The following is a 27126-nucleotide window of genomic DNA, read 5'->3' as shown; positions in this document are numbered from 1 at the left end:
CTTTCCTGATTGGATACCGCAAAGTGGTCCCTTCTCTAGGCAATGTGTAACTGCCTAATGGTTCCGGAGCGCCTGACCTTAGGCCTTCTAGTTTAGAGGGGAAACAAAGCCTGTCATGGCGTCTGTTTGGTTCAGCCTTACAGTCCAGAGCTGCTTTGGGGGTGAGGCCAGTGTTCTCAAGCTGTGAATAGACTGTGAATACACTCAACGTTATTGAATTGTATACATGAAAGGGGTGAAATACAGCTCAATAAAGCTGTTTGTTTTTTTACTAATTTTAAAAATGTTTATTTATTTTTGAGAGACAGACACAGAGTGAGAGCAGGGAAGGGGTAGGGAGAGAGGGAGATACAGAATCTGAAGCAGGCTCCAGGCTCCGAGCTGACACGGGGCTCCAACCCATGAACCCGGAGATCATGACCTGACCCGAAATCAGGAGTCGCCTGCTTAACGGACTGAGCCACCCAGGTGCCCCCCCCCCTCGGCGTGGTTCTCCCCATGCCTGTGCGGGCCCCGGGTCTCTGACATTGTGTGAACCAGGCGGCACCGGGGCCAGGCTGACCCCATCCAAACCCCAGGTCTGCCTGGTGCCACCAGGCCCAGCAGGTGCACTGGAGGTGCCGAAGGAGGAGAGAGAGCAGGTAGGGGCAGGCCAGGCCAGCGCAGCAGGAGCCCAGGCCCAGAAGGCACAGAAGCAGACCCTCAAAGGGGGTGAGGGAAGGCGGGGTGGCGAGCGGCCCCACCTGTGGGCGCAGGGAGTGCCTCACTGACAGCGGGCTTCCAGAACATCAGCCCCAGACACCCGATGTTCCTGGTGCCACTGCTCCGTCCTCTGCCTGCCAGAATGAGGGATAGAGAGTGGAGAGTGGAGGGCTTCCAGCCGGCAGGAAAGGCAGAGCAGGGTGGAGAGAGGGCCATTCACCCTCCCAGGCCAGGCCCACCCTTTCCTTCCCCAATGTTCTAGGCCCTAGGTGGTGGTGCTGGTGTGAATCCAGGGTTCTCCTTTACCCTTCACTCAACTGGGTCCTCCTCGTTTAGAACTTTCTGAATCGAACCCTCCCGATGTGCTTTTTAAAATTCTGGCCTCAGGGAGATAAGCCCCCAGAGGCTGTTCTATGCACTTGCAGAAGCAAGTTCATTCACAAGCACCTGTTGTTTTTTTCCCTTGAGTTCTCCACGCCAGAGGCGATTCCATCAGCTCCCCTGGGTCAAGTCAAGGCCTCTTCCTCCTATGGGAAGAAAAGGGGTAGGAGGTCAAACGGCCACGCTCCAGGACTGGGAAATGGCATCTGGTACCCTGAGGCCTCAGAAGGGATGGCTGGGCAGGAGGGGTGTGGCGCTGGAGCCCCCCCGCCCCTCCCCAGCTCCCCACCGGGGCCTGTCTGCTCTGCTCCAGAGCCTCCCTCAGCTTTGAACTTAAGGAATCACAGAAGCACTCACACCTTGGAAATGTGCCAAGGTACTGGAACAGGAGAGGTGAGGGAGGGAGGGAGGGAGGGACATCCCCCAGCCCCAGCCCCACTGGAGGGTTTGGTGGGCTCAGAGATCTCAGCTCCCAGAAAGGCTTATCCTACCGGGAATGTCACGGTCATCAGGCAGCTACTTATGCTTTGGAGCCCCGGGGACTTCCTCGGCCTTGCCAGCCAGGGTCTGTCTGGCCGCCAGCAGGAGACATGCAGGAAGCAGGGCCTGAAGGCTTGGGCACTGGCCTCGGTGTCCCTCGCAAGGGCTGCCGGGAGACCGGGGACCGCTGTTGTCCCCAAGCCGGGAGCTGCTGGCCTCACGCAAGGGGCTCTGTGAGGTCAAAGCGAGGCTGAGCCAGCGCACCTGCCTCGGGTGCTGGAGGCCCGGACGCAAACAGGAAACCAGGCCCTGGCTCCAGGCGGCCAAATGGTGGGAATAAACCCGCCTTTATTTAAAAACAAACCATAATTCAGCCCAGCCTGTGCGCAGATGACCCGGATCATGGAGCCCCGGGGGGGGGGGGGGGGTGCCCAGCTGGGGACGACACGCCCCCTGGAGCCACCGGCCGGGTCACGCTGGCGGGCAGGGGCAGCTGGTGGACCTCGCCCGGAGAGGCGGCCCAGGAGACACCACGGGCGGACACCCAAACGTCAGCCCCGTACCCCCTTTCTGGGGGTGGTCCTGTGTGCCATGTGACCACCTCCAGTCTGGGTCAATTAGGCTCTCTCTCCTGAGACTTTGCCCTTGGGCCTGGAGAAGGTTCCCGGTGAAGACTGGTGTGGCTGGAGGCGTGCAAGTTCGGGAAGCGGCCCCCTGCTAGGCCTGGGCACAGCTGTGTGAGATCCCAAGCTAAGGAGGGGGCACCTGAGCCCTAGGGACGGAGGCAGCTGATTTGGAAGGAGAAAAGAGGAGAGCAGACCTAATGAGAGGCAGAGATGGGAGACCCTGTGGGCCGCACTGCACCACGCCACGTCACGCCATGCCACGCCACTCCAAAGAAGGGGCCTCCATCTTGGGCATGCACACATTCTTCTTTCAACATCTTCCCATTTCTGGGTCGCCCTGTGGCCTGGCTGTTTCTCTTCCCTACCAGATGATACCCTAGCTTTCCACCCTCCCTTTTCACTTGAGGTGATTTGAATGCAGGCCTGTTCCTTGCAACCTGGTGACCCCTTCCTTACGTAGACCTCTCAGGAAGTCTGCACTCACATCTCCCCATCCCCAGCTTCTGTGTCACATTGGCCTCCCCTGGGCCAACCATGGCCTCGCTGTCCTGCACCCAGGTCTTGGCCACAAAGGGCTGAGGATGCCCCCAACCACCTACCAAGACCCTTCCTGACCCACCAGATCACGTGCCAGCCTGGGAGGGAAGAGTGCATCCCTACTTTCCCCTCCGTTTCTGTCCCCCTTTCACTAGGGGGTTTGCTAAACTCAATTCTTGGCTCAGGGGAGTGTCACTTCAACGAAACAAACACAGCACTAGACCAAAGTGGTTCTTATGTCTTCGTAGCCCATTTAGGCAAACCAAATCCTAAGCCTATAAATGCTTCAAGGTTAAGAAAGCAAAACCTAAGGACAATGAGTCACAGTCACCTAGGCTCTGACACACAAAACAAAGGCATCAGCGACCACCAAATTCTCTCCTTGATTTGTGTCTGCCGGTTCTCTCTAAAAGCCTTTCCCCGGGCCTCCCGTCCGTGGAGTGTCCTAATCGTTTCTGGTCTGGCCCTGCCTGATTCGAATAGATTTTTGACTCAAATAAACTCTTAACCGTTTTTCAATCTGGCCTCAAGTTTGTCTTTCAACGGGAGACAGGGAAGTATGGTACAAGGTCCGTTAAATCAGGCAGGTTAAATCCTGATTCTGCCACACCCACAGAACGTGGGCAAGTCACTCATTCTCTGACTTGTTCTGTGTAACAAGGCGTGACGTGAATGGAATTGCCCCGCGGTCCAGCCACTCCACTTTCGGGGGGAGACCCGAGCGAACTGAAAACAGAGACTCAAACAGATGCGTGTACATCCGTGTTTACAGCAGCGTCACTCATCACGGCCCGAAGAGGAGACAACCCACACGTCCACGGAGGGACGAAGGAATAAGCAAAATGCAGTCTCTACACACAGTGGGCAATTGTGTGTCAATTGGGACACAGGCCACACAACCCGAGAACGCTGGGGCCCTGGGGGGCTCAGTCGGAGGAGTGTCTGGTTTCGGCTCAGGTCGTGATCTCACAGTTCGTGGGTTTGAGCCCCGCGACAGGCTTTGTGCTGACAGCCTGGAGCCTGGACCCTGCTTCGGATTCTGAGTCTCCCTCTCTCTCTGCCCCTCCGCTGCTCATGCTCTGTGTCTCTCAAAAATAAATAAACATTAAAAACATTTAAAAAAATAAATGAGATACCTCTGTGTGGTACCTAGCATAGGCAAAGTCACACAAAGTGAAATGGTGGGTGCAGGGGGCAGGGGGGAAGGGCGGGAAGGGGGAGTCACTTATGAGGATAGAGTTTAAGTTTGGCAAAGCTAAAAAAATGTCCTGGAGATTGGTTGCACAGAAATACCTAACACTACTGAATGAAACCCTTTAAAATGTTGAAGATGACTACTTTTATGTTATGTGTATTTTTTTGCCACAATTAAAATGAAAACAATTTGAACCTCAGGGAAGGTGTTGCTATAAGAAGTCAATGAGCTAACATGCACAGAAGTGCCTGGAACACAGCAGCATTTAATAGATCTTAGGGTCTTTTTTTTTCTTCCTTAAATTCTGGTCCTTGACTTCTGATGTGTTAAAAAGAGTAGATTCTGGTGGGGCGCCCGGGTGGCTCAGTCCATTAAGCATCCAACTTCGGCTCAGGTCATGATCTCACAGTCCACAATCTGTGGGTTCGAGCCCCGAGTTGGGCTCTGTGCTGACCGCTCAGAGCCTGGAGCCTGCTTCGGATTCTGTGTCTCCCTCTCTCGCTCTGCCCCTCCCCCGCTCACATTCTCTCTCTCTCTCTCTCTCTCTCTCTCTCTCTCTCTCTCTCTCTCTCTCTCTCCCTCCCTCAAATATAAAAAAGCATAGACTCTGGGGTGCCTGGCTGGCTCAGTCTATTGAGTGTCCAACTCTTGATCTCGGCTCAGGTCTTGATCTTAGGGTGGTGGGTTCGAGTCCGGTGTTGAGCTCCACATTGGGCTCTGTGCTGGATGCGAAACCTACTTTAAACCACATGGACTCGATGAAACTGTAAGAACACGAGTCTGAACCTAGCAGACGCCATGACAGGCTTTACGTGTCCCCTCTAAACTAGGTCTAAAGGTCAGTCTCTCCAGAACTATTAGGCGGTTACACATTGCCCGAGGCAAGAGAGACCACCCTTGTAATACCCTTAACATTCCTATGGGCAGGCCTAAGGCTAGTTACACCCTACTGAGGGTCCTGGGTCTACTCTGTGATTGGTTAACACTCTAGATGTTGTAATTGGATAAACCTGCTGTCAATAATATTGTGTAATAATAATTGGATCACTGTACCTGTGTCACAATTTCCTGTAACTCCCCCTTCCCAAACTCATAAAAGCCCTGCCCCGCCTTTGTTCGGGGCTCTCAGCATGGATCCACCATGCCAGTAAAGTCTGTGAGCCCGAGTTTAGGCCCCGGCGAGCCTAAACCCGTAATAAAGCCCTTTGCTTTTGCCTGCGTGCTTCAGCCTCCCTGGCGGTCTCTGTTTTTTGGGGGCAATATTAAAATCTGGGCATAACAGACACTAACTTGTAAATAGCCCAGCGACTTTACTTTTCTGTCCATGAACACTGGAAAAGTTCTTGGGTTTCTTAAGTAGGTTAAATAATCTGCATAATAAATTTTGTTATGTGCATTCCACTTCTCTTTGAAGAAGGAGGAGAAAGGAGGAGGAGGAGAGGAAGATCCGAGAGAAAACTCTGACTTGTGTGGCCTTTCAGCCCTACAGACTTCATGCAGAGTCTGTTTGCCCAGAGTGTCGGAGTGTAGGTGTATCCCCAGGTGTGTGTAGAGACAGGTGTCCCTCCAACAAATGGGACTGGGCACATTATCACATTTGATCTTCTACCAGCCTTTTCAGGTAGATAGGCTTCTCTCTGATTACTGATAAGAACTCGAAGCACATGCTCTTTCTATTACCTCTGGGGTGAGGGCTTTCCTCCAGCCTGCTCCGTTGGGCATGTCGCCTTGCACGGCTGCGTTGAGGACCACAGATGGTACAACCGAAAGCAGAGCTTGGAGGAACTAGTGATGCCTGCCCTGGCTCTGGGCTGCCGGAGTCATGGTTTGTGTGACCCGCGGTCACCTCCCAGTCCACATCGCACTGAGCACGGCTTTGGAGTAGAAAAAGGGAGAAAACTTTTTTCTATCCAGCAGCTGTCGGCCTGTTTTCTGAAAGAGAACTCAGTGTTGGAACGTTGCCCCGGCCGGTGCACAGCCGGAGTGGGGGAGGGGTCTTCCGTGGTCTCACCCCTTTGCCTTCCCCATCAAGAAGCCATTATTCTAGTTTCTTCCAGTCTCCAACCCTGTAAACGCCTACCACGCAGACCAGCTTTGGGGGAACAAAGAGCCGGTGTCATTCAAGCGAAACAGCCACAAGCACGAACATTTATTTACCAGAAGATTACACGAGGACTTGTGAGCTCATGCCTGGCGCCGACTCAAAGGGGAGATGGTCTAGGAGCAGGGCACCCTGGGACCAGGCCTGGGCACCGTTCCCAGAGTGGATGAGACAGTTGTTCAGGGAGCTTGGCACCTGCGGGACACCATTGTCCTATGAGGACACTGAGGTGTAAGCTTTCTCCCCATCTTGCTATTTAAAAGCCTGCATCAGGGTCCCCCGGGTGGCTCCATCGGTTAAGTGTCCGACTTCGGCTCAGGTCATGATCTCACAGCTCGGGGGTTCGAGCCGCGTGTCAGGATCTGTGTTGACAGCTCAGAGCCTGGAGCCTGCTTCAGATTCTGTGTCTCCCTCTCTCTCTGGCCCTCACCTGCTCACGCTCTCTCTGTCTTTCTCAAAAATAAACATTAACAAAAAACAAAAGCCTGGGTCAAACCAGAGAGGTGAAAACACCTTCCTACCACCAAGCCCTGTCTTCCCCCCTCTCCTGCTTTGCTAACAGGCTGAATGAATAAGCCTAGAGCAAGCTTCCCAGATGGCTTGGTAGCTGACACAGGGGAGGGCTGCGTCACGGTCGAGAACCTGAGAGCCAGGAGGGAACCAGAGGTGGAGGGTGTTGCCTGACAGTGAGCCTGGCTGGAAGATGTGCAGCCACAGGGGGACAGGGGTGGAGGGCACGGGGCTGTCCCCAGGCACTCCACAGCCTGGATCTCACAGAAGAGAGTGGCCGGCAAGAGACTGCCAGCATCTGCCTATACCCAGCTCTGTGCCCGGCCAGCTGCTGGCCACGCAGCTGCCTCGCCCACCCAAACAATCCGTGTGGCCTCTCAGGAATCACGCAGTGAAAGCCACAGCCAGTCGGTATTTCCAAGGTTTTGTTTAAACAAAGTGAAAGATGCAGGTTATATCACACCCCTGGCTGGAGGGTCCACAGTCACAGCGGGAGCTTGGTCATCCGAGGTGACTGCTGGGCCACCTCCTGGGGCTATTCCCACTCACCTGCCTGAAAACTCCACGGAGCAAGTGACCTCCAGAGGCTCACTTGTGAATCAGGGGCCTGGCCCAGGCTCAAGGAACCACAGGAGGAAGTACCAAAAATAATAACTAAAATTAACTAGCTTCTCCCAAGGCAGCAGGCCAAGTGCTTACCCTGCCTTAACTCAGCCCCTCCTCACACTAATCCTGGGAGGTAAGTGTTGATATCGGACTCACTTGCAAACCAACAAAAATGCTACAGGGGCCCAGGCATCTGCTCCAAGTTCACAGTGCTGCCCAAGATCAACTGGCTCTCAGTGTCCATTACTGCTTCTTGTTAGCAGCTTTCTTTCCTTTTTTTTTTTTAATGTGTATTTGCTTATTTTTGAAAGAGACAGATAGAGAGACAGAAGGGGAGGAACAGAGAAAAGGAGACAGAGATTCCCAAGCAGTCTCCGTGCTGTCACTGTCAGCACAGAGCCAGACGTGGGGCTCAAACTCATGAACCGTGAGATCACGACCGGAGCCAGAGTCAAGTTAGTCACTTAACTGACCGAATCACCCAGGCACCCGGTGCCCGAAGCTTTCTTTGCAGCAGTGACCAGGAAGCTGACACTGTTTCCCAGGCTCCCTGGCAGCCAGGGTTCTAGGTGAGGGTTATATTCTGTCCTTTGGATACATACACTTGAGCAGGATACGACAGCTTGGGCTCATAAGTAAGGGAGTGGGCACGTGGGGTTTTCTGCACCCGCCGTCATGCTCGGGCACCACTTGGATCAGGGTCAAGTGGCAGCTGTAGTGGTGGTGCCACCCCCCAATCCACGGCTGCGAGTTCCGGAGGTGGCCTCTGACTCCCAAGGCAGAGAGGTGGCTCTCCTGGTAGACAGCTCTGTGCCACAGGAGCCACTCCTGGGGGCCGAGCCTGGACCCTGTTCTCTCAGCTCTTCCTGTGTTCTTGTAGAGACCGAATTCCCTTTTTGAACCTCCTTCTGTTGAAAATACCTATGGTACTTTCCACTTCCTGTTCTGACTGGGCTGATACAATTCCAAAGCAAATAAGAGGCAAAGGTGAGGCCAATGCCAGGGTCTCCAGACACATCTCTCTCATTTGTCATTAGTTCAGAATACAGAGGGTTTTTTTTAAATTAAAAAATGTTATTTATTTTGGAGAGGGGGTAGGAAAGGGGCAGAAAGAGAGACACAGAATCCAAAGGAGGCTCCAGCCTCTGAGCTGTCAATACAGAGCCCGATGTGGGACTTGAACTTGTGAACTGCGAGATCATGACCTGAGTGGAAGTTGGGCACCTAACCAACTGAACCACCCAGACACCCCATAGAATACAGAGTTTGGGGGCAGCTGTGGCCTGAGTGACGGTCAATGGGCATGGGTGTTTAAAATCAGGAGGCCCAGCTGTCACCTGCTTGTAGGGCTAGGGAGGAGCGATGGGGGAGGAAGGATTGCTGGAAATTACAAGCAGGAGTCTCAGGTAGGGCAACAAACCAGACCTGCTTGGAAGACTCTGGAACAAGGAGTGGATGGAGAACCAAGAGCAGAGAGATGGACACCAGCTGGGGGGAGGGGAAGAGATTGGAGTCTGCTGGGGAGAAAATGGTTGATTCCCTCCAAGCTTTCAAATGTAAATAACTGAAAACACTCATCAAAAAAATTTTAAGGACAATTTACCATCGCATATAACACGGATTCCAACGTCAGGGTATCTAGAAGAGCCTAATAACGTCTTTGAAAGGCCAAGTTGTTCCCATCCTTCTGCCATTCCCTTCTTGGTACGTCTGCCTAGCCTCGGGGGTGGGGACACTGTCCTCCTGGTCACAAGATGGCTGCACTGTTCCAAATGTCATGTGCAGACACACCAACCTCTAAGAAGAGACGGCATCGCTTCTGCTGCTTCTTTTTATCAGGGAGGAAACCATTCCCAGAATCCCCCAGTAGACTTCCTCTCAGACCCTATTGCCCATGACCGGGTCCCATGTTCATCCTGAATCAGTCACTTGCTGGGAAAACACACTTCGTTGTTGACTTATGTCAAGGGCTTTCAACCAGGCAGTATATTAGAATCAGTAGGAAAACTTAAAAAAAAAAAAAAAGCCCACATATTAATGCCGAGGCTCCACCCTGGAACATGAATCAGAAGCTCAGAATCCATGATAATGGTATGCCTGTGCAGATTCATCAGTTGTAACAAATGCATATGTTGATTCAGGGGAGGCTGTATATGGATGGAGGCAGGGGGCTTATGGGAAATCTCTGTACTTTTCACTCCATGTTGCTGTGAACCTGAAACTACTAGAAAGAAAGAAAGAAAGAAAGAAAGAAAGAAAGAAAGAAAGAAAGAAAGAAAGAAAGAAAGAAAGAAAGAAAGAAAGAAAGAAAGAAAGAAAGAAGAAAGAAAGAAAGAAAGAAAGAAAGAAAGAAAGAAAGAAAGAAAGAAAGAAAGAAAGAGGAAGGAAGGAAGGAAGGAAGGAAGAGAGAAAGAAAGAAAATAGGAAAGAGAAAACGGGGCCCCTGGGTGGCTCAGTTGTTTGAGCATCTGATTCTTCATTTTGGCTCAGGTCGTGGTCTCATGGTTCATGGGATTGAACTCCATGTTGGGCTCTGTATTGACAGTGCAGATCCTGCTTGGGATTCTTCTCTCTCTCTCTTTGCCCCAAATAAATAAAATAAACATTAAAAACATTAAAAAATATAAAAAAGAATTAGGCAGCACCTGGGTGGTTCAGTCAGTTGAATGTCTGACTTCTACTCAAGTCGTGATCTTGAGGTTCATGGGTTTGAGCCCCCTATTGGGCTCTCTGCTGTCAGCTCAGAGTCCAGTTTGGATCCTCTCTCCCCCCCTCTCTCTCTGCCCCTCCCCTGCTCACCTGTCTCTCAAAAATAAAATAAACATAAAATATGTCTTGGGGTGCCTGGGTGGCTCAGTCGGTTAAGTGGCCGACTTCAGCTTAGGTCATGATCTCACAATTCATGAGTTTGAACCCCACTTCGGGCTCTGTGCTGACAGCTAGCTTAGAGCCTGGAGCCTGCTTCAGATTCTGTAGCTCCCTCTCTCTCTGACCCTCTCTGCTCACGCTGTCTCTCTCTGTCTTTCAAAAATAAATAAAAACAAAACATTTTTAAAAAATAAATTTTTAAAAAAGAAAAAAGGAAAGAATTTAAAAAAATTTTAAAGCTCACAATCCTAGGCATTAGTATTTTTTAGACTTCCTAAAATTATTGTAATATTGTAATATTCGCCACCAGAATTGGAGAACTATTGGTTTAAACTATTTGGTATTTGTCTCTGAGCTGAGGACAAAGTGACCCATCCTGGGGGGCGGGATGAACATCCGAATGAAACAGGGGTTCTGTTACAAGGAGGAGGGGTACTTTCCGCAGGCAGCAGCACATCTGGTACCGTCACTGAGGTCCACACGGTCAGTCCAAGCCAGTCAAGGTCACTGCAGAGAGGCAGTTCCTGCGGGATAGTCAGCGAAGGGGTTTGCCCAACGGTGATGCCGGCCCCCACCAATGGCAGGGCCAAGGGGACCTCAGAAGCAGAGCTGGAGGTGGGCGTTCACAACTGCTGTCTGCCCTCCTCCCAACTCCCTGAGCACGGTTTTCCCACTGCCTGACCTCAGACGTGGCAGGACACCCAGAGTGGAGTCCTGGCCGTGGCGTGCAGGGCCCTGGAGATGGTGTGGGGAGGGAGGGCAGCCCAGGCTGGCACAGTGCCCATCTGGGGGTGGGGAGAGGGAACAGAACTGCTGCAGGTCACGGTTAGGTCCCTGGGGCCCACGACAAGGGGACGAGTCTATGACTCTAACAAACTGATTTTTTAATCTTCTAGGGTTTATTTAGATTAAACCCTAGAAGCAGCCAAACAAGGGAACCGAGGGATCATTTGCTAATGTGGCTATGGGGCCATGAACTGGGAGGGGACAAGTGCCCTCTGTGCATTCCGTCCCACGTGGTGTGAATTGTGACCAGCAAGCCGGAAGTGTCACCTGCACGTGTGTGGTGACAATTTTTGGCCATTTGTGTTTGACACCATGGCAGTTATTTGGAAAGGCTGAATCATAGTTGTGCAAATACTATTTTCCAGCTCATTTCTTCACCCAAGAAAAACAGTAGAAAGAACAACAGTAGATTGACTCATGGTGTTGGGACAAGATCAGGTTTTTGTGTGTGTGGTAGTTTTTTCCAATTGTTTTTCTCTCGGGTCCAAATCTAGTTTGAAAATAGGATTAGACCAGAACGGGCTGGGTTTGGGACACTCGGAATAAGACAGGTTACAGGTTCTAAGCTTTCTTTATAAGGACAGCAGCGAGGAAGGGGAGAGGGGAAAGGCTCCCTCCTTCCTCCCACCTCTGACTCTGCTCTCATTTGTCAGGGCGATGCCCGTGGGGCCTCACCTCTGAGAAGACAAGGAGCATGAAGTCTTGATCAGGATATTGTCTTATTTTTTTCTTTAAGTTTATTTATTTATTTTGAGAGAGAGAGAGAGAGAGAGAACGAGCAGGGGAGGGGCAGAGAGAGCAGATCCCAAGCAGGCTCTGCGCTGTCAGCACAATGCCTGTCATGGGGCTTGAATTCACGAACCGTTAAATGGTGACCTGAGCCGAAATCAAGAATAAGTCGCTTGATGGGCTGAGCCACCCAGGCGCCCCAGGGTGTTGCATTTATTTAAGATGGTTTCCATTTCTGGGCTGTTTTGCCCCACAATTGGCTCATGTGAGCTGATAGTCACCTAAAGTACGGTAGTTTCCGATGAGAAGTTGACAAGGAGAGGGGGATTTGGAGCAACCAAACCCCAAAGATGCCATTTAAATTCATTCACTGGATAATGCAGAAAGAAAAAAAAAAATCATTCCCTGGAATATTTATTGAGCACCTACTGTGAGCTAGTCACTGCTCTAGCCTTAGGGATATACAGTGAATACTGACAAAGGTCAGTGCTCGCATTTTAATGAGGAGACACAGGCCAGGAACAGATGAATAAAATCAGCACCACAGGGAAAGATCATAACAAGCTTTGTGGATGAAACCAAGCAGGGTGAGTGACAAAGAATAGGGCAAGGACTCGGGGGTGAGGTTTGAGGAGAGACAGGTGTGGTGAGGAGCACCCATGGGGCTCTGGGTGACCATGTGTTGGATGGGACTTTGAGGTGCCCGCTGGGGCCAGAGGGGAAGGCGGGGCCCAGGTCATAGGCGCCTTGAAGGGCAATCTATGGACCCGAGGACTTTTTCTAAGAGCGATGGAAGCCACAGAAGATTTTAAGCCGACGGTGGTGTTGGGGGGAATATAATTCAAACCTAAATCTTACAACCCAGGAAACCTCTCCACAGAGGTAGTAGAGAAAGAAAACACTTTATGACTGAGTAGGCATTAAAGCTGAATGTGAGGGGCGCCTGGATGGCTCAGTCAGTTGAGCATCAGACTCTTTGATTTCGGCTCAGGTCATGATCTCATGGTTCTGAGTTTGAGCCCTGCATCAGGCTCTGTGCTGACAGTGCGGAGGCTGCTTGGGATTCGGTCTCTCTCTCCCTCGATCTCTGCTCCTCCCCCACTTGTGTGCACTCTCTTTCTCTCTCTCAAAATAAAGTTAAAAAAAAATAAAGTAGAATGTGAAGCACACCCCAGACAACCCCCCAGGAAATGGCCAAGACGGAAGGGAATCCCACCCCCCTAACGCAGCCAGGTGGAACATTTCACCGCACACATTCTCAAGATGAAGGATTATTAGCTTGCCAATAAGGGGACTTGACAGCATCGTTCGTCACATACAATTTGTCCTAATTTCACCTGGTATTTGGGGACACTGTGTTAACTAATTGGCTTCATCCACAGGACAAACGTCTGTCTTTACCACAGGAAGTAGTTCTGCAACTTGGAGCAAGGTGCTGGCAAAGTGCAGCTCCTACCTTAGGCGACAGGGGGCGCTGTTTCCCTGGATGTTCGCTTTTCAAAAAGGTCACTCTGAGGTCCTTGAGAAAGAGCTCCTGGCTTATTAGGCTGGCTAGAGGCTTTCTTAGCTTTTAAAAAGATATATGAACATGGATATAGGAGTTAGGAGCTCAGGGCCAGAACTGGAGACTTTAATTTGGGAAGAGGGTAGATGGAGTCAAGGCATGGAGTCCCAGGATCCCGGAGGTGAGGAAGGATGGGTGACCAGGCAGCAGGGCTGGGGTGGCTGACCGGGCAATGGGATGGTGAGTCTGCCCACTTGGCGGTGGGCGGTGCCTGGACAAGAGCAGTTTCAGCGGAGTGGAGGTGACAGAGGCTCAGCTGGCCAGGTGTGTGGAAACAAAGGGCTGTCTGAGAGCAGATAGCCCACCGCCCAGATGCATCTCTTGCAGAGAAGGAGAGTGGGGGAAATGAGGCACTAATTAGAGGACGGAGGGTTTGGGGAGGATTTGGGTTGCATTATTATGCAATTATTTGGATATTTGCAAAAGAAGTAAATGGTGGACCCAGTGAGCATCAAAGCAACACAAAACTTCATTATCTGCCCTGGGCCCCTCCCCTTGCGGGAAGAAGCACAGGTAACAGCTTAAGGGCTTTTATTTGAGGTTGTATTTGGGTTTGGGGGTGGGGAAGGAGAAATAAGATGTGAGATACTAGAGGTTAGGAACCACCCAGCACAGAAGGAGGACCAATGATGGAAGGGAGGGGGGAATAATGACGAGAGTCAAGGTCAGGAGTAGGCAAGGCTGAGAGAGGCAGGTGGTCCCCGGGCTGAGTAGAGGGCTGGTCTTTGTTGGGAGTGGGGACGCTCTGGTACCGAGGGGGCCCCCCCACGATTTGACAATGAAGACTCCATCCCAGAGAGGGGCCACGCCCCAGTCATTGCTACCTACTGCCAGGATGGGGCGCCTGCTTGTTGTGAGCCTGAAAGGTAGATCAGCTTCATCGGGTCTCTACCCCACCTGTCCCCCTTCACCTGCTCGCCAGGTTGGGCTGATTCTTGGCTCCTGCTTCAGACCATCCTCCCCGGACCCTGTCCCAGCTCTTCAGGCCAGACCCCTGGGCCCAGACCCTGTCTGACCAAGAGATGTCAGGCACCGTGGGTCTGAGCTGTGCTCGGAAATCACCAAGGGGTTTCATGTTGACCATGGCGTGGTCTCACCACGGGAGCCCTGCCCTAGGTACCAAACCGAATTTGAGAGGCCACTGGCCATCAAGACAGGCTCCGTGGTCACCCCTTCGCTGGATACCCCAGAAATGGAGCTGACTCCCAAAGTCCAGATGCAAGATCAACGGCTCCTGGACACCAGTGCCTCCTGCCTCGGGGCCCTGGGGGCTGGCGTGGGCTTTGGGGAGGCCCTCACTGCAAGTCAGGATGAGAACCGGCTGGGGCGGGGGCTGGGGACTGGAGAGGAAGCACATGCACACACTCCTTTGTCCGGCTGGGGCACTTTTATTGGTCTCTACACGTCCAGCAAGGGGGCAGCAGCTTGGTGAAGTGAGGCCTGGGGCCCGAATGGGAGTGGGGGCATGCACTGATCCACAGGGGAGCAAGGCGGGGGGCTCCTGGAGCAATTTTCCTGGGGCTGGACAGAAGGGCAGGGGTGCAGCACGGGAGGCCAGCCAGGCGCAGTATTTCAGTGACGGGTCATCTGCGAAGAAGATACAAAGGGGCATGAGGCCTTTGTCCCATGTGGGCCCAGGGGCTCCCAGCAGCCAAGTTTTCCCAACGGCCTCTGTGTCCCCTCTCACCTTGGCCAGGCTTGGGGGGTATCTGGCTTTGAGGGACTCATCATTCAGCAGAGGCCTCACCAGGCAAGAGCGTCGGTGGGAAAAGGTCTCAAAGCTCTTCTTGCCGTGGTAGGACCCCATGCCGCTGTTCCCTGCGGGGAGGAGCTGGCTCAGCCCCAGTGGCCTGAGCCCCCCACACATTGCCTACAACCCCCCTGTGCCCCTTCTCTGAGCCTCCGGGGTGGCTGATCCCACATGTCCACACTGGGGACAACAGAAGGTGCTCAGAAGAGTTGTTCCAGCTGTGGGACCTCCGGGCAGTGTCCTGTCTCTCAGGGCCTCCCTGAAGCAGGATTGGAGTACCGGGTGAGCGTCAGGACCCTCTAGGGTCTTAGGCTGAAACATGGCTGATGGATGTGCCGGCAGGAGCCAGCGGCCCACCAGGAGAGGATAGCAGGGGTCTGAGGCCCAGGGCTGCTCAGCCCCTCCTGAACTCCCATCCCAGAGGTGGGGGGGGGCACCTGGAGGGGGCAGGCAGTGAGCACAGCCCCAGACTCACCCACTCCCCCGTAAGGCAGAGAGTGCACACAGCTGTGGACGACAACGTCATTGGCCGTCACCCCGCCGCTCGATGTCTCCATGATCATCTTCTTAATCACCTGCAACGGCCCGGCCCCTGCTTCAGTCTCCTTCCCGGACCCCCAGGCCCCTCCCCACTCTGTCTGGGCACATCCCCGAGGCTCAGGGCCAAGTTGACGGAGGAGAAAGGGGCTCCAAAAGGTTAAGTGACTTGCCCAAGATCACACCGCAGTGAGCGGTGATGCTGGGATCAGAGCCTGGGGCTGTGGACCCCGGGTCCTGTTCACATGACTGCTGTGTTGGGACCCCCAGGACCCTGGGACGAGGGCGCCGCAGGCCTACCTTGTCATTTAGAGAGAACACATAGAGCGCCAGGGGCTTCTCCCGTTGGTTGATGAACTGGATGGCCTCCTCCAGGCTGCGCACGCACACGATGGGCATCACGGGCCCAAAGACCTCCTCCTGCATCACCTGGGACTGGGGGTCCACGTCTGTGAGGATGGTGGGGGCTGGGGCGGGAGACAGGCGAGAGTCAGCGGGTGTGGAGGCCCCCCCACCCCCCGCCCCCCGCAAGCCAGGCGCGTGGCTTCCTCCTTCCATTCCTGCACGGAAAGGCTGCCCAGGCTCAGGCCGGGCACAGATGAGGCCCCCACCTGCCTGCGCTCCACCCCAGCAGACCAAGGAGAGAACTACGGGTTAACCTGTAAGTAGGGGAAACCCCGGGTCCACATTTGGAGCAGGCAGGCACTGTCCACCTGAGCCCCTGCCAGAGCTCTTCAGTCCCCGACAAACTGGGGGCCAGTGGGGTCGCATCTGGTGACCTTCAAGCCCGGGCACTGTGGGGAGCCCCTTCCAGCTGGGCACGCATTGCTCTGTGCCCTTCCTGTTCAGACCCCTGCTGATGCCGCCTGGGCCTGGTGGGCAGAGGGCTTCTGGGCCGCGGACAGGCTTCCCGGGAGTCGTGCCCTGACCCTGCTTGCCGAGAGCCCTGGAGCCCACCCCAGCCCCTCTGGGTTGTGTCTGCTCCTCAAGGATCGCTGTCCCCTTGCAGGGACCCGGGCAGCCCGGGCAGGTGGGCGACCACACACACCGATGTATCGGGTGGCCGCGTCCCCAGTGCCTCCGTAGGCCACCTTCTGGCCCTCCATCAGGCCCATCAGCCTCTGAAAGTGCCGGGAGCTAATGATCCTCCCGTAGTCACGGGACTTCTTGGCATCCTCCCCGTAGAACTCCTGTGGATAAGAGGTTTCAGGTAAGGCGTGGACCCTCATCATGGCCATGGGCCGAGGGGTGACCTTGGCCTGGGAGCCCACGGCGGCACCACCCAGCCGGTAAACAGTGACACCAAGGGCCCCCGGGCTGCCAGGACATCTGGGGCGCCCCAAACTTTCACGGGGTAGGAAGAGCTGTGAGACAGCGTTATTTGAAAGAAATCTATGCATCGTGTGGACACCGTGAGAGGATTGAACGTGTGTCTTCACAGAAAGGAAGAGTCAGGGAACGACCCAGGAAGCCAGCAGTGATGGTCTTGGGCTGCCGGGGGGGCTTTTTCTCCTTTATGTTTTATTCTTTTATAACCTTTTCTAAAACCTTTTTTTCATGTTCATTTTTGAGACACACACACACACACACACACACACACACACACACACACACAGAATACTAGCAGGGGAGGGGCAGAGAGAGAGGGAGACACAGAATCCCAAGCAGGCTCCAGGCTCCTGGCTGTCAGCACAGAGCCCGATGTGGGGCTCGAACCCACAAACTGAGATCATGACCTGAACTGCAGTCAGACGTTTAACTGGCTGAGCCACCAGGCGCCCCCTTTCATAACCTTTTCCAAATTATCACAGTGAGTGTGGATTACTTTGATGATCAGAAAAAGAAAATCCAGTGTTTTCTAAAGTCCAGACCCACCTCCCTGCCTTGCAGCCTCTCAGCCCCAGGGACCAACACTCACTTTCAGGGACTTTTTGAGCTTCTCCACAATTTGGTTCTGGATGGAGGGGTCACAGAGGATGTAGTCCGGGCCCACACAGGTCTGGCCGCTGTTCATGAATTTCCCCCAGGCAATGCGTCTGTGAAAAGTCCAGGTGAGATTGTGTCCCGCAAGTAATGGGAGGCTGCGGCGGACAAACATCTTACTCCATTAGCTCAGGGTCAAGGTACGAGGGGCTAAGCGCTGCAGGGGAGCCCTCAGGATGCACAAGCCAGAAGCTCCCTAAGCATCCCACTGGCTTCTAGACTCTGGGCTGAAGAGACCCGTGTCCCTGAACACGTTCACAGGGGCCTAAGGCACCGCACGTGCCTCATCAATGACTGAGCCGGGCAACCTTTGTGCTCCTCTGTTCATGCCCTTGAGCCCTGCATGGCCAGTTGGCATCTCTGCTCAGGGTCCCCACACCCTGGAAGGCCACGCACGTGGGACGTGAAAGGATTCTGGCTAGACCTCTGCCCTGCTGGAGGCCTTCCGTCTTTTGTGGATCTCTTTTATGGGTATGGTGCCCCCACCCCCACCCCCAGCTCCGCCCAAGACTGCAGACACCACAAGGGCACCGATGATGTCTGCGTCCCTCACGTTCTGCGTGAGCTGGAAGGCAGCTGGAATGGCCGCTCACCTGCAGGCGACATCCAGGTCACAGTCCTTGTCCACATAGCAAGGGTTCTTCCCCCCCAGCTCCAGCGTGAGGGGCGTCAAGTGCTTGGCGGCGGCCATCATGATGATCTTGCCCACAGCGGTGTTCCCGGTGTACAGGATGTGGTCAAATCTTTCCTTGAGGACCTCCGTGGTCTCAGAGATGCCCCCATTGATCACCGGGTACAGATCCTTCCATGCGAGGGGAAGCCAGGACTCAGAGAAGACCACAACCCTTCCTCCCCGCCCTGACCACCCAATCCTCACCAAACAGACCCCCTCTCCTGACCCCAGGGACTCCTTTCACCTCGATGGGAGAGGCCGGCTGTCATTGGCCCCGACCCAAGACTAGGCTTAGACCCTTGCCGCAAAAATTCACTATTATTCAACCCCCAAAGACCTGGGGAGCACCTCACCCTGTCCAGGTATTGAGGGATGATGGTGGCCAGCAGGTTAGACATATTCTCACTCAGCTCTGACGGCTTGATGACCACCGCGTTCCCTGCAGAGCGCACAGAGTCAGGGCCCCGCCCGCCCAGTGACCAAGCCTGGAGCCCACCCTTGGCCTTGGCCTTGGAGGGATGGACAGAGGAGCCGAGGGCACAGGCCACAGAAGCTGCACCACCGGTCCTCTGCAGCTCCTCGGATGTGGGAGAAGAGGGAGAAGAAGGGAGGGAAGGGCCTGGGCCCTGCTGGGAGAGCAGAGCTGGTCCCAACGGGGGGACGGGCGAGCCCAGATATACCTAAGCTGAGAGGGGCCCAGCCCTGCAGACACAGCAGGCAGAAAGGGGCAGGCCGTGGTCACAGCTGAGCCAGGCCGTGACCGGTCCCTGAAGCCTCTGGGGACAGACAGATCCATCAACCCACTAGCTGACCCCAGGTGCCATCTTGTCACAGGCCCCAGCTCCAGCCCATCTAGAGCCCCACTCAGCGGGGGTGCGACAGTGACCCCTCCTGACTCCCTCCTGAGACAGCGCCCACGCACCCGCAGCGATGGCGCCCGCCATGGGCTGGACCGTGACGGTGAAGGGGTGGTTCCAGGTGCCGATGATGAGGACCACGCCCAGGGGCTCCGAGTGGATGTAGCACTCGTCCTGCTGGGTCTGGGGAGTCTTCTCCACGGGCTCGTCCGCAGCCCACTCGGGGAGCTTCTTGATCACGTGCTCGATCTCTTCAAGGACATACACCACCTCCTCGTAGTAGGCGTTCCACTCATTCTGCGGTGGTGAGGGGGGCTCCGTGTGAGCTCGCCGGTCAGAGATACAGGGCCGTGCGGCCTGGCCTCTGCTCCGGGCCGCACCAGGGCTGCCTGTGGTCCCCGCTCACTGGGCCCTGGATTTGTGACCTAACCTCAGTCTCCAGATCTAAAAAATGGGAGCGAGCCTTTTTTAGTACTTCGCATGCTGGGTAGGCATGCTGGGCACAGCCTGGCTGGTTCAGCTGCCCGGGTGATGGGGGCTGTTCACTGTGCGCTCCCGGGGCCAGGGGTCTGGGCCAGAGAAGACACGTAGTGGGGCTACAGCAGAACTGAAGACTTGCCACTGGGGTGGTGGTTGTGTGAGGGCCCCTTTCTGACGGTGTTGAGGGCCCGGCAGCTTGCACAGGCCAAATTCATGGTGCCTATGAGGAACTCAGCCCCGGGCAGTGATTTGAAGGTCATTGATGGGTGGGGAGGAGCAAGCTGAGGGGTGTTCAGGAAGGCTTATAGATTAAAATTAGACTTGACCTCAGGATGGACCCATAAGGCCACTTTGAAGAAATGGGCACAGGAAAAAGACTGCCAAAGAGAGGGAAAAATCCAGGAGAACCTCTTGGCAGGGGAGGGAGGGAGCAGGCAGAGTCTTCAAGGGATCTTCCTGGACTTGGTGGGGGGGAGGGGGTAAGTCATCCTGCAGGGGTGAGGGGAAAGGAGGAGCAGAGAGCAGAAAAAACACTTCCATGAACTTTGGCTGTGAGAAGCAAAACAGAAGTTGTAGAGCTTTTGTTTTAAGATGAGGACTCAGAAATTTAAAAATACAGCAGCGGGGCACCTGGGTGACTCAGTTGGTTAAGCCTCGGACTCTTGATTTCAGCTCAGGTCACCATCTCAGGGTTTGTGAGTTCGAGCCCTGCATCTGGCTCTCTGCTGTCAGCACAGAGCCCACTTCGAATCCTTTGTCCTCTTCTCTCTCTGCCCCTCCCCTGCTTGTTCTCTGTCTCTCTCAAAATAAATTAATAAACTTTAAAAAAAAGTTAAAAAAAATACAGCAGCAAAGGGCTCTGAAACAGGAGGGGCATGAGCTCCAAAGTCTCTGCTCTTCTCCAAGGCCAAACGGAACGGGTGGAAGCAAGACCTGGCGACTTGGGGGCAGCAAGGTGAAGGGCTCGAGAATTTGGAGTTGTCTGATTTTGCTCTGGGTGAGGGATGGATGGGGAGGGGGGGAGGGGGGGAGGGGGGGTGGTGCCCTTTGGGAGGCCAAGCTGGGCTGTTCTCTGGTTAGGGGAACCAGGTGGCCCTGCGTGGGGCTGAGGCCTGGGAGAATAAGACCCGAAGCTCGGGGTGTCGTGTCCCCAGGACAGGGTTGGAAAGGGTGGCCCACGCGCTGGCGCACCTTGTGGAGGTCGGCGGTCAGAGCGCCCGCGATGTCCTTCTCATGCTCCTTGATCATGCGCCGCAGCGCCTCCAGCTGCTGGATCCGGAACTGCAGCGGGCGCGTCTTGCCCGAGTTGAAGGCGGCTCGGGCCCGCTGCACGACTTCGCCGATTTTGCTCATGGTGCCTGGGGATATAGAGCATCTTGGAGTCAGCGAAGAGGACAGGCGTATCCGTCATCACCGGGACCTGGGGGCTGCAGAGGCAGGACCCTCATTGCTTCTCCACCGTGTTACTTGTATAGGAAGGGAAAGATTCCCACCCAGGAGAGCTGGGGAAATGCATTGTTTTGCCTTCTCAGCTCCCTAACCCAGCTGTCTGGCCTCTCTGGACCCTGAACTGATGACAGATCATCTGCACGGAGGGCCAGGAAGCAATGGCATGCGACCCTAATTGCTCATGGTGAGTTCCTGGCAGTGTGCGGAGCAAGGGGAGTGCAGAGGTGGGGCTGGCCCTTCCTGGCCTCTCTCACCCCCGGCTCCCACCTCTACCTGCTTGCAAAGCTGGAGACACTCCCGGCAAACCCTCCGAGAGCTCTGCACACCCAGCCAGGCCACTTTCCAAAGCAGACTGGCAGGTCCAGGTTGGGATTCCACGCCCAAGCTGATTAAAGAAAGCCCAGCATCAGCATGCCGGTACCACCTTTCTGGCCCCAAGACCGTCTGCAAAAGCCCTGGCTGCTTTGAGTGGACCCAGATTGGTCTTTAATCCAGCGTGTGCCTGCCACACCTGTGAGACACAGAGCACATTCCAGAAGTCTCCCGGAGCTTCAGAGCTGCACACGGGGGCATGGAGGCTCCGAGGTGCACACAGACGCGTGGAGGGGATTCCTGCTGCCAGGGCAGGAACCCATCCTGGCAAACGGGGCTGGTTCTTCTGGGGCTATTGGGTTGCATCTAAGCAAAATCCTTTAACATGCATTTCCCTTTGATAGTGCACATTCAGAAGCTTATGGAAATTACAGCATTCCTAAACATGAATGAGAAAGTTCAAGTCTGTATAAAACGGAGAAATACTGGAAACATCCTAAACGTCCATCAGCAACTGAAATGAACTATACAGCACCTGTGTGATGGCCGGTTGTGCAGGATTTAGGAGGGGGCAGAACAGATGCTGCCTTCATAAGGACACTGGCTGGCTGTGCCAGATGTGTCGCAGGCATGAGGCATAAGAAAGAAAGCAGGCAGGGGTGCCTGGGTGGCTCAGTCGGTTAAGCGTCCGGCTTCGGCTCAGGTCATGATTTCACGGTTCGTGGGTTCGAGCCCTGCGTCGGGCTCTGTGCTCAGAGCCTGGAGCCTGCTTCGGATTCTGTGTCTCCCTCTCTCTCTGACCCTCCCCTACTGTCCCTGTCACTCTCTGTCTCTCAAAAATAAAATAAAAATTAAAAAGAAAGAAAGAAAGCAGGCAGAACACCAGGAATACTAGGCGTGCATGTGTGCGCATATGGGTATGTGTTTGTGCTCTTGGACGTGCAGAAAAGACCAGAAGGGTGGCCCCCGACATGGCGACCATAAGTAGGAGTGGCATCAGTGATGATCTTTGCTTTCATCTTCTGCAGTGTTTGACTTTCTTTGCAACAAGTCTGCATTAAAAAAAATGTTTTATAACTTTTTGAATAGGTAACACATGCTCATGGTAGAAGAGGTAAGAGACACAAAAGGCGCACAGAGAAAAGCCTTCCTTCTCCCTTTTCCCTCAGCAATTCCTTTCCGTCTTCCTAGAGACACCCCGCCGCTTTTGGACACTGCATAACTGCTAATAACAGGAAGAGAACCACAATAAGGCTATTTCTACTTTGCAAAAAAATATATATACCATATATATTATATATGCTGATGTATGACATACACACATACATATGTATATAAATATATGCAGATATGATATATCTAATGTATATGGCATATATAATTTTTTTGGCAAAGTAGAAATAGCTATGTGTGTGTGCGTGTGAAATCCTGCAAGCGGTCTGATCTCTCCCATGCCTCCCCTGTCCGCGGTGCTGAACCCCATCCCAGGCTTTCTGCACCAGGGGAGGGACCCCAGCATGCAGGCGTTCCTGCTGATCACGACCCCGGACACAGCCCCACAGGAAGGTCCTGTTTCCATCCCCAGCCTTAGGTGGGCAAATTAGAGCAGCAGCCTCTGGGCATCGGCCACCAAGTGGGTGAGTGAGGCGGGCGGGCTGGCACCCCAGGTCTAGCGCTCGGGACCGCGCAGTCTCTGGGAAGGAGCCCCTCTGCACAGCATTAAGCATGGCGCTGCCTCTCAGTTATTAGAGATGAATGGAGCTGGGGAGCCTCTCCCATCGCACCTGCACACCCAGGAGGCAGCTGGAATTCCTTCCCCCGGACCAGTCTGCGCTCCCACGTGTCTGCACCCCTCCTTTTTCACCTGTGCAGACTTTGCCCCCAGGCGTCCCCTCCAATGGCTCCCCCTCAATCCTCCCCTTTGAATCTCTCAAAAACTCCACAGCAGGGCCCGGGAAGAAGGAACTGTTAGGAGTCCATTTAACAGATGAGTACAGTGAGGCCAAAGAGACACTAGGTATTCCCACCTAGGGGGAAAAAAAAAAACAGGGCAGGAGGGAGGAGAGGTTACCTTTGACACAAGTCTTTCCCAGCGCCTTGAGCTTCTGGACTGAGCAGCCCAGAGGGGACAATTTAAGGACCCTTCTTCCCGCCCACTTGGCCTGGGAGTCCCTGCCCAGGAAGTCTGTGTAACAAGAACAAAACAGTATTCAAATATGGGTTGTAGCTAACGGACCTCTACTTCCTCTGAGCCCCAGCTTTGGGGATTAGGCCTTGGGTTGTTGATTTTTTTCTGTTCTGAAATGCAAGAATGTGCCTGTGAGGACTTGGGCGGGGCTCACATCCAATCTTCAAAAGGAGCTATGTGTTGTCTGCCCTGGGGCGAGGGGGCCCTGATTGATTCGGCCTGGCAGGCACCTCCTCCAGATTTCCTAAATTCAATAGCCAGAGGCTGTTGTCCCAGTTGGTCTGTTATGTAAGGTCAGCAGAGGGTGAGCTAGAGTCCCGGTGAGTGTGCGTGCATGTACATGTAGCCCCCCCCCCCACGAGCTAGTGCACAGGCACGGTCCTGTCCCCTCACCTCTCCGCCGCGAGCACAGGTGTCAGGGCCCCACCTGGGGAACTGCGGGGTGGGGGCTTTCTCCGCGAGGCCCCACTGATGCGTGGAGCTCCCCCGGAACCTGTCATGACTGTGTGGTCACCCAGGACACCACAGATGCTTGGGAAGGAAGGGCTCTGGAAGCCCCTTCCTCTGCCATTTGCCAGATGTTTGCTGGGCATGTCCTCTGTGCCACCTAATGGAGCTGGAGGTGATGTCACTTACTGTCCCCTCTCTCACCTCTCCTGCTGCCGCAGACTCTTGGTCTCTCCCTACCACACGTCCTGCCAACGTTCCCCTGGCAGACCCCTCTCCAGTCACCATGCAGGTGTCCCGGGTCCCCATTTCACTTAGAGGAAAACACAAGGTCTCCGTGGTGGCCTGAGGGTGTCCTGCCCGCCCCCCTAGGAGGCTCGGCCCCTGATACCCACACACAGCTCTGCTCAAGTGTCGTGGAAAACTGTATTGAGCCCACCCCATCATTTCTGTCTTCTTCCATTTCATCTTTCTCCCGCTGACATGCTATTTGTTTGTCTGCTTATTTCATTTGCTACCTGCCGCCCTCCGGCTAGAATTTGGTTTGCTCACTGCCCTCATCCTCACACCGTAGAATGGTGTCTGGTGCACAGTAGGTGCTCAAGAAACATCTGCTGAATGATGAGATAAACAGGAAATTTCAAAACAAAATGGTAACTGTAGTAACTGAAATAGGCACGAGATGTTTACCGGGACCCAGACGAAGCTGCCTCAGGGGGGAGACGCACTTGCTGAATGAGGGGTATTCAAGCAAGGAATGGCAGGAGGGGTTGGGACAGCAAGAGCGAAGGCACGGAGTCCGTGAACAAGGTCATGTGTCCCCTGCAGTTAATACGCGGAGGCGTGTGTGCTGCTGCCGGCAGGGATGAGGGGACGGGCAGCCCCGGGGCGGGGGCGCATGGAGGCCGGCGGGCTGTGGGCAGGCTGCGGGCTTCGTGGGCCTGAAGGAGCTCATCACGGCTTGTCAAAGTCAGACCTTGTTTTCAGAGACTCGCTCCGGATAGGGCACCGACTTGATGAGGTCCGGCCTGAAAGCCGCAGTGCGCAGGCGCGCAGGCAAGGCATTCCAAGACCCAGAACTAGACCGAATGGAAACCTTCCAGAATAGCAGGAGGAAACACCGGCAGGATCCGGTGCCTGGGGAGGCTGAATTGGGGGGTGGGCAGAAGGGGGGTGGGCCAGGGGGGCACACCAGGCCTCTGGGACCAACCCAGAACCCTCCCCTTGCTTTGCCAGGGGGGGCACCGATCCTCTTTACAGGTGACGCCCTTGACCTCCGCTTGTAGACTTGGGGCGCTGGGCTGCAGCCTCACCAGGGGAACGCGACCCTGCAGCCTCTCCTGGGAACCGGGTACTGAGTGGAGGGCGGGCTTGGAGGCCCAAGGCTGCTGGAGCGGATTCATCATGACAGCAGCTCCCTGGAGACACAGCTTCCCGACCCCGACCCCTCCCCCCCCCGCCCCCCCCCACCCCCGCCCAGCTCTGATTTCCAGCCCTGCTGTTCACCGGATTGCTGGACACCAGCAGCTCCATGTCCATAGACAAGTGCTTCAGTCTCTCTGGGCCTTCTTTCCTCATCTGAAAACCAGCGCAGTGAAAAGAAAGAGACACAAGCAACCCACCCCCCAGGTCCCCCTTACCTTGGGGTGGGCTCCACCCACCTTCCATGAGGTTCTTCAGCAGCTTTCCTCGCCTCTAAGCTGCCTTCATGGTTCTCATGAACTCCTTCATCTTTTAGCATGAAGTTGACCTCACCGAGGAGAGCCGTGGAAGCCACTAGAAAGAGCAAGTGCAGGCAACGATGACTGTGGGGCGCGATGGGAACAGGGTCTGGCACCCAGAAAGTTTCGTGTAAATGCTGGATGCTGTCGCTCGTGTTGGAAGTAGCAGCTCTTGGGGCGCGCGGGTGGCTCGCTGGGCTGAGCGTCTGACTTGCTGTCGGCTCAGGTCATGATCTCACGGCTCCGTGTGGACAGTGCAGAGCCTGCTTGGGATCCTCTCTCTGCCGCTCTCTCTGCCCCTCTCTCTGCCCCTCCCCTGCTTGTGCTCTCTCTCTCTCTCTCTCTCTCCCTCTCAAAATAAATATATAAGACTATATGTGCATATATATATATATACAGCCCTCGTCCTGGAGCCTTGAAACTTGTTTAAATCCGTGGAAGACAAAGTCTCTGGATTTTTGTTAGGGAAGAGTTTCCATCTGGCACAAGCTTGGGTTATCACAATGCTGCAGATGCATGGTTTTCAGATTTTAATCTTTGCCCTGATGGTCCATCCCAATGCCTCATGCTTGCCCAGATTCCCTCTCTCTCTCTCTCTCTCTCTCTCTCTCTCTCTGGAGCCACTGGCACCTGCCTGCTCTCCTGAGTCCCTGCTTGCCTCTCCATGATACCTTCTCCAAATACCAACAAAGGGGCCTTTGGGCAATGAAGACTTGAGCACATCCTTCCCGCACTGATATACTTCAGTACCTTTCTACTACCCTTAGGGAAAAAACCTTCCATGGCCTTTGAGACCTGCACAGTCTGACTCCTGGCTGTCTCACAAGCCTCATTTTGTACCGATTTCTAACATTTTTACTGAATTCTAGTCCATGGGCAGTTGCCTGAATGGACCAGGTGATTTCCTGCCTCAGGGCCTTTGCACATGCTAGTCGCGTTCCCTGGAACACTCCCTCTTCCACTCTGCACCAGGGTAACTCTTGTTCAGACCTCAGCTCCTCTGACCCACCTCTGCCCCAAATAATACCTTCCTTCCTCCCAGGAACCTGCCACAACTTGCAATCATATATTTATTTCTGTGATCACTGGTGGATTATTTTCTTTGCCCCTTGTCCTCCCACAGACTCAAATTTCCGTGAAAACAATGGTCTCAACTTTTGTTCAATACCATATCCCCAGTGTATGGCATATAGGAGGCCCTAGAAAATAATGGAAACAGGCCAATGTACCAAACCATCCCAGCAGATGGGGCTGGGCAAGGCTAAGCAAAGACTGAGAGAAATGATCAATTCTTTAGCAAGATAATTTTCGGCAAACACTCTTAAAGCTGGCAAAATATTTTTGGATGAATGAAAATATTCACTTAAAAGTTACTTTGCTTGGGGCGCCTGGGTGGCTCAGTCGGTTAAGCCTCCGGCTTCGGCTCAGGTCAGATCTCACGTTCGTGGGTTCGAGCTCCGCGTCAGGCTCTGTGCTGACAGCTAGCTCAGAGCCTGGAACCTGCTTCCAGTTCTGTGTCTCCTTCTCTCTCTGCCCCTCCCCCTCTCATGCTCTGTCTCTCTCTGTATTAAAAATAAATAAAACATTAAAAAAAATTTTTTAAAAAGTTACTTTGCTTACCTTCCAAGGAACACTTAGGTTAGA

The 27126-nt window shown here is 54.2% G+C and overlaps 1 protein-coding gene and 1 long non-coding RNA gene across 2 annotated transcripts; both read right to left on the bottom strand.

The window, feature by feature from the left end:
• Positions 1 to 413: 413 nt before the first annotated feature.
• LOC115283014 lies at positions 414 to 1872 on the bottom strand. The gene is made up of 3 exons (XR_003904846.1): positions 1575 to 1872; positions 1150 to 1229; positions 414 to 836 (listed from the first exon to the last, which is right to left on the bottom strand). It is a non-coding gene; the product is annotated as an uncharacterized LOC115283014 (long non-coding RNA).
• Positions 1873 to 14453: 12581 nt separating this feature from the next.
• ALDH3A1 (aldehyde dehydrogenase 3 family member A1) lies at positions 14454 to 23262 on the bottom strand. The gene is made up of 11 exons (XM_029927934.1): positions 23198 to 23262; positions 20557 to 20723; positions 18951 to 19182; positions 18382 to 18467; positions 17949 to 18157; positions 17291 to 17408; positions 16421 to 16562; positions 15673 to 15839; positions 15311 to 15410; positions 14773 to 14903; positions 14454 to 14672 (listed from the first exon to the last, which is right to left on the bottom strand). Exons 2-11 carry the CDS (start codon positions 20716 to 20718, stop codon positions 14658 to 14660), a joined length of 1362 nt encoding a protein of 453 aa, XP_029783794.1. The 5' UTR covers positions 20719 to 20723; positions 23198 to 23262; the 3' UTR covers positions 14454 to 14657.
• Positions 23263 to 27126: the final 3864 nt, after the last annotated feature.

This window comes from Suricata suricatta, chromosome 17, assembly GCF_006229205.1.
Source record: "Suricata suricatta isolate VVHF042 chromosome 17, meerkat_22Aug2017_6uvM2_HiC, whole genome shotgun sequence".
NCBI lineage: Eukaryota > Metazoa > Chordata > Mammalia > Carnivora > Herpestidae > Suricata > Suricata suricatta.
This window is presented reverse-complemented; position numbering and strand designations above follow the sequence as displayed.